General features: G+C 54.9%; 1 protein-coding gene across 1 annotated transcript; it reads right to left on the reverse strand.

The window, feature by feature from the left end:
- Positions 1 to 398: 398 nt before the first annotated feature.
- Positions 399 to 4,909, reverse strand: Barhl2 (BarH like homeobox 2). The gene is made up of 3 exons (XM_050155862.1): positions 4,294 to 4,909; positions 2,418 to 2,643; positions 399 to 711 (listed from the first exon to the last, which is right to left on the reverse strand). Exons 1-3 carry the CDS (start codon positions 4,907 to 4,909, stop codon positions 399 to 401), a joined length of 1,155 nt encoding a protein of 384 aa, XP_050011819.1.
- Positions 4,910 to 6,898: the final 1,989 nt, after the last annotated feature.

Raw genomic sequence — 6,898 nt, forward strand, 5'->3', positions numbered from 1 at the left:
GGTGAACTTCAGGCTGTGTCCAGCAACAATTCTCTCTGCTAGAGAGCCCCTCTCCACGCCCTTCTCTCGCCCCTTCTTAGCCCTCCCCCCTCCCTCCCTTCCGCGGGTCCCTAAAGTCATTCTGTTAAAAAAGAAGTCGAGGGTTTGCTTTTGTGGATGTTTTTCACTTACTGGTAGCCTTTCAGTGGGGCCATTCACACTGTTGGGAGCTTTGCATCCCTGCCTCTGAGGGGGCAGATGGAGAGCCGAGAGCTGGCTGGTCCTTGGGGACCCCAGCCCACCGGTGAGCTCCCCTTTGACTCCTCAGCCTCTATTCCTGTTGGCCTGGTGCGGGAGAGGCGGGGCAGCTGTCCTGGGCGGAATGGGAACTGGAGGGCTTCGGCACGGTCCCTCCTTCCTCACCGGGGATGCGGGGTGCCTGGGATGGGGTTGGACAAAGGGTTGAGGGCCGGCTGTCCCCCAGGCCCCAGGCCGTGGATGAGGACGCGGGGCACCAGCGGCCGCTGCAGCTGCGGGTGGGGTGCCGGAGGAGTCCGGTACATGCTGCTGTACATGGCCGCGGCCGCCGCCGCCGCCGTGGTGCTGTCCATGCTGCCCAGCAGGCTTGGGTGGTAGAAATAAGGCGACGGGAACATCCTCTGCAGAGCGGAGTAGTTCCCGGCCTCTGCCAGCAGCTCCAGGCCCACTGCGGTCTGTCGCTTCCACTTGGTTCTGAAAGAAAGCGAGTGAGGGAGCGGGCGGGCGGCGGCTGCGGAGGACAGTCAGGCACCGAGCCCGCAGCTCCCCGCCGTCTCCTGCCCTCCCTGCTCCTGGAAGGCTGGGGAAGTCGAGGTGCACACTCCTGCCTCAGCCTCCCCCACTCAGTCTCAGGATGGCCCCAAACCAAAATCAGTTCTTCAGACCGCGACTTCTACCTGGAGACACTCGCCAATGGAATCCTACGAGTTTCCTTCCCTGGCCCTCTGCTATACTGTGCGCCCCACGGTTAAACTAGGTCTTGCAACTTTTCCGGAGGCCAAATGAGACCCCATCTTTCCACCAGCTGTCTTCCTTTGCCTTCCCCCACCCCCATTCTCCTAGACGTGCTCTGACCGGCGACCTAAAATGCTGGCTCTCGGCCCATCCCCCATCCCACTGCACCCGAGGAAACCAAAACCAGAAACAAAGGGCGCCTGAGCCTCGGGGTTTGTCCCCTCCAAGGCTGTGGAGACAACTCTCCCTTCAGCCCTACCAGGCTTCACAAGCTAAGCGCAGAAGGGTGACTAGGTTTAAAAATGGAATTCGTGGGAAAGCGAGCTCTCCCAAGGGAACGGTACCCCTGACCATTCTTAGGTGGGAGGAAATGCATCTCAAGACGTTTCCTCCTCAAAGAGAAAATAGTACTTAAAGCCTGTTATCCATTTTTTGGGTCTCCTCCCTCCCCCAGTGCACCAAGCTAGGAAGAGAGGACATCTACTCAAATGCCCTAGGAAGGAAGGGAAGCCTGGTGGGGCACCCACACCCAGCAGCTCCTGCCAAATTAATAAACATGTCGCCGGTTTTAAATTGGCTACAAATGACACTAATGTTTTCCGACAGAATTAGGGTGGCTGAAACCGTATGTAATGAGACAGAAAATTATGGTAAGATGACAACGGATTGGGCATTTCCAACCCCACTTAAGAACGATTAGAACACGAACGACAGAGGGGGCAGAAAATGGAGATGAGGGAGCCGAGTGCCAGGTGTTGAAACAGGACGTAGCCTGTTTTTTGCCCAAGTTTGTCCTTAGCCGCCACGGTGAGGCCAGTCACTTTCTTGGCGTCTTTTTTTTAGAGAATCCGTGGTATGGGATAAGATCTGGCTCCTTTCCCCCACCCTTTCCCTTACAGGACTGCAGAAGAAGCAGCCTGTGCTAAGAGGGGACGCACATCCCGCCCCTTACCCCCCCCCCCACTCTCCAGACTGGATGCTCAACCAGCTGCCTGATTCTCCAGTCTGGTCTCCAGTCCAACACTAACCCAGATGGGCGTCCCTAATCTTCCAGGCTGTGTCAACCAAGGTTTGGACCTTGGCTTTCCCAACTGCCTCACATTTAAGCCAAGGCTGGTGGGACAGCTCTGTGGGGACTTCCATTAGCTAGGTCATGTTGCCCGCTGCAGACATTTGGAGCCAGCCTGTGGCAGGTCTAAGTGTACCCTGGGTACACAGGCTCATCCTGTCAGCTGCACAGATGTTTCAATTTGAGAAGGTGCGGCTAGGTTGATCTGAGGACAACAAGGGGGAAATTCTGGTAGCTCAAGTTTCACGCGGGAAAGAACCACTTTTTAGGACAATTAGGGCTCTCTCATTTAGAGGTGTGGCTAAGCCCTGCCTGAAAGCACCCGCTTTAGCCCCTGTGGTCTCCAGAGGGCAGGAGGGCGGACAACTGTCCTCACCTGCGGTTCTGGTACCAAGTCTTGACTTGAGTATCAGTGAGGTTGAGTGCCGCTGCCAAGTCCATGCGGTCCTGGACACTCAGGTACTTCTGCCTCTCGAAGCTCCGCTCCAGCTGATTGAGCTGGTGGTCCGAGAAGGCTGTCCTGGCTTTCCGAGGTTTCTTGGCTCTCACTGGGGGACTCTCACGGCTACTTGTAATCTCCCGGTCCCCTTCTTCCTTTGTTCCTAGGGTAGAAACAGTGATACAACTCTGTTAGTCAGCCTGAAACGGGGGCAGGCGAGAGGAGAGGACTGTCCACCTGGCACATACATTCCCACACCAGGTTACACTCAGCACACACACACACCCCTCACTGGGCCTTAGTGTAGAGAGGCCTGTGAGAGTTCTAGCGGTGTCTGATCCCCTGCTAACTCCTTTTCTTTGATTTGAGAGGAGACAATGTGGCCTCTCTTTATTTATTTGTTGTTTTCAAAGGGAAATTCTTTATTTGGTACCCCCAAAAGTCTTTCTACTTCGTTTTTATGACACCCAAACATCATGTTACTTTTAATTTTTTTCCCTTCTTACTGGAAGTTAAAAGCCTTTGTTTCTCCTTTTTCAGATGCATTTGGAAAAGGTTCTACTCAGGCTACCTTCAGCTTCCTCTGTACCAGATCTTTTTCAAGCTTCAGAGACAATGTGTCACTCAGACACTGAGCTGAGCTCAAAAAAACAAAACAACAGAACAAAACAAAACAAAAAACCACTTGAGTCCGTCTGTCCAGGTGACAGCGCAGAAATTTCCGGATTCTATTTGTCAACTTTGGTTTTTTGCTGAAATGCTGGGAAATCGATATGTCAATCCCTCTCTGTTTGTACCGGTTTGTGGAGCACTCCTTGATCTTCCCGGCAGGAAGAACAATAATCTCTCTAATTGACCCACTGGGGAGGTTGGTGCACGAAAATCGCCAGACCAGACCGTACATCTGTTTGGGGCACTATTATGCTAATGCTATAAACAGTAAAACGAAGAACCCAGATCCTACCTTCCAGACAGCAATCTTGACCAGAGAATCAAGCATTAATCATAATTATTAATAATAATAGCAACAACTTATCAGTAAAGGGAGAAAAAAAACCTCCTTGGTGTGTTAAAACTCTTACAATGCAAAGACCAGAACAGTTACTTATGAAATTGCCCAAGAAGAAAATAGTGCTAAAGGATAATTTCCATGTCGTCTTAATTTTACAAGAACAAATTCAAGTCCATAAAATTTAATTTTCATAAGTATTTCGTTATTGTAATTAGGCCGCAGTGTTGATTAGGCCGCAGACATTTTGTTGGGGGTATTGACGAAAGGCGTGTTTTTTTTTTTTTTTTAATGTACTATGCTTTTTTTTCCTGTATTAATTACCGGCTGGTAAAAATTAAATTGCTCCCGTAATAACGTTGGAAATTTGTCCAACATTAAATCAGACAATTCTTGTTGTTATTTGAAAAATATTTGGGGAGGGAGCATTTGCATTCAATAATAAATGTCGAGTTATGATTAGAGAGGGGGCAACCCCAGCGAGCTATAAGCTTCTCTCCACCTCCTCAATCCTATTCGCAAGGTCTCAGCTAAAACAAACCACACACACACAAACAGTCTCAAGTCGGTCCCCGTTTTCAAAGAAAAGCATCTTGTATCCCGTCTCTCCCAGTGGCCAGCCTCCTCATTTACAATTAAGTAAAACAAAGAACGGAGCTACTGTCGGTGAAGGTCGTAGGGGAGAAATGTGAGCCACTGAGTTTGGGGTGCGTTTGCTGAATCGCACGCCTAGGCCCTCTCCAGCTCCCACTCTGGGTGTTGCTCAAGTGCCTCGATCACCCGGGCAGCCCCGGCGCAACTCACCGTGGCATTTGATGTCGCTCTGGGAGTCCTCCCTCTTATCCAGCTTCGTTTTGCTGTCCTCCTGCTCCAGCTTTGGCCTGAAGCTCTCGTGAGCCACGTTGCTCTCCTGCTTCGGCGTGTGATGAGGAGAGACGCTGGTGCTGTAGGGCGCACAAGCCGCCAGAGGTTTGCTGTCCCCCAAGATGTCCTTAATTAGAAATGAAGAGGTGGAAGTCCTGGGGGCCGAGGCGGCTGAGCCCAGCTGTTGGGCTGCCGACGGTGGCTGCGGAGGCGGTTGCTGTTGGGGCGAAGGCTGCAAACTTTGTGCGGGGCCCGCGGCTGGCGGCGGCAGTGGCTGTTGGCCATGGTGGAGGTGATGGTGGTGCTGGGGCCCGTCTGTCACAAGATGCGGCTCCGGGGGCTCCAAGGTGACCGAGATCGGAGAAGAGGGCGCCGTTCCCACAGTATCAATCTCCGAACAGGGTGACGGGGTGGCCTGGCTCCTAAAATCCGTGGTCCTAGCTTCACCGAGAGGGCGGAAATCTCCGTTCATCATGCCGGGGCTGCCGGAACCGGCACCGGACAAAATCGTGTCTATTCCAAAACTCGACCCGCTGGCCCCTTCCATTGCTGTCATTTCTACATGAGGTCCACGCCACTCCGCGGGTCAGCAACCGCCGGGACCAAGCAAGGGAAACTATCGATCATAAAACAAAACAGACTCTTAACAACAACAACAAAAAAATCCGTTGGCACTGCTTTAAAAAAAAAGTGGGGCGGGAAAGAAGGATAACGGGAACGTGGCAATTGTTGGACACTTTCGACTCAACTTTTTCCCATAAGCAAAAAGTAAAAGGAAAGAAAGATGAGAGACAGAAAACAAAAAAATGCCACAAGCAGAAAGATGCGCTCTGCTGGACCACCGCGCACGTGGGCGGCGGCGGCGCGCGGTACCCAGGCTAAGGTGCTGGCGGCCAGAGCGACTCCGCCGCCGCCACCGCCACCGCCGCCGCCTGGGTATGCCCACTGCCCTATCCCTGGCGGCGGCGGCGGCGGCCAAGGCAGGTGCAGCGAACGCAAAGCCCTAGCGATCCCCGAGGTGACCACCGCGAGCGACCCGGCCGCTCCGGAGCCGAGTTTCTGAACTTTCTTGGAAAGTTGCGGAGCGGCCGCGGCCGCAGGCGCCCCGGGAGGAGGAGAAGGATCGAAGGAGCAGGCGCGGGCGCAGGAGACCGCGGACAGGCGGCGCCCGGCGACTCCCGCCGCTGCCCCGCGCGTTGGCTTGTCATCCGCCGGCTCGCAGGCGGCGCCGACCCCCTCCCGTGACGTCACGGCCCCCGCTGCCGCTCCCCGCCCGCGCCCCCGCCGCCCGGGCCCGGCGCCCCATTGGCCGCTCCGGCACCAGCAAGCGACGCCGACTTGCCAGGAGCCAATGGGCGCGCGCCTGGCCAGCCCGTCAGCAGCGCGCCTCGAACCCCGCTGCTCTTTTGAGAACCGGGACCTCCGTGTGCCCGCAGCCCAGAGCCCGACGCCTACTCCAGGGGGTCCAAGTGGTACCCACTGTAACGAGTGACCGGCGAAGGGAGATGGGGGAAAGAAAGAGAGGCGAAGGAGAAAGGGTACCCGAGGGTGGGGAGCGGGGACGTGGTAACGATTCGTTAGAAGCGCCCTTGTGAAGGCGGGGATGGAGGGTTGAGTGGAGAGACCACCAGGGCCAAAAGGATCCCGCGGTTCCCCGTGACCTGCTGCGCGTTCGCGCTCGCAAGGTTCCCAAGCACGCTTGAGTAGTCCGTAAACACAAGGGGCAGGGCAAGGGGTGCCTGGAGAGCCCACGGGAAAGTGTGGGAGCTCCGCGCTGGCCAGCTGCCTCTGAGCGCGGGTCTCGCTCCAGGAGCCGACAGCGGGGTAGCTGGTCCTGGAGACCGAGAGAACCAGACCTCCCTCCTTGAACCCCTATAGGGGAGGATCCGGTCCTTAAGCTCGAATCCCTCTTCCTCTGCCATTAGAGCCTGTGCTGGAAGAAATGCCTGGCCGACCACTTTCTCCTGAGCCGGGAAAACCCTGCCCGAGGCGTTCTCTGGTGGCGACGGCAGCCTCGGTTCCCTGCGGTGTCGGGCTGCGTGGGGCTGCGGGAACAGGGGTGCACAGAGTACCGGACACCCCACGCCCCCGCGCCTCCCTCCAGGGCTTCCATGCCCACTGTGGCAGGCCGCCTATTTGGAAAGGAAACAGTCACTGTGGATTTATTGGGACCCGGAGCGCGACTATGATGCCGCCTCGTCGGAGGGTATCTTGCGTTCTTTTCTTCAGGACGTCTCCAACCTGTCTCTTGTTGAATGTCAGAGTAATGGGAAGCGCCAATGACAAGACGGCGTATTACTCCTGATTAAGTGCCGTGTCAACCTAATTAGCAGAGTAATTATAAGGTGCTAATGAATGATTCAAAGTTCCTTGAGTTACATTTTACTCCAAATTACCATTTTTAAGAACCTTATGGATCCGCGTGGTTGGCATCGTTTCCGTGACTGGGTGTAAAATTTTGCCAGTGAAGGATAGGGTGACAGGGTTTAGTTGCGGTTCTCTCTCTCTCTCTCTCTCTCTCTCTCTCTCTCTCTCTCTCTCTCTC

This window comes from Alexandromys fortis, unplaced genomic scaffold, assembly GCF_014885135.2.
Source record: "Alexandromys fortis isolate MF-2015 unplaced genomic scaffold, M_Fortis_MF-2015_v1.1 scaffold_87, whole genome shotgun sequence".
NCBI lineage: Eukaryota > Metazoa > Chordata > Mammalia > Rodentia > Cricetidae > Alexandromys > Alexandromys fortis.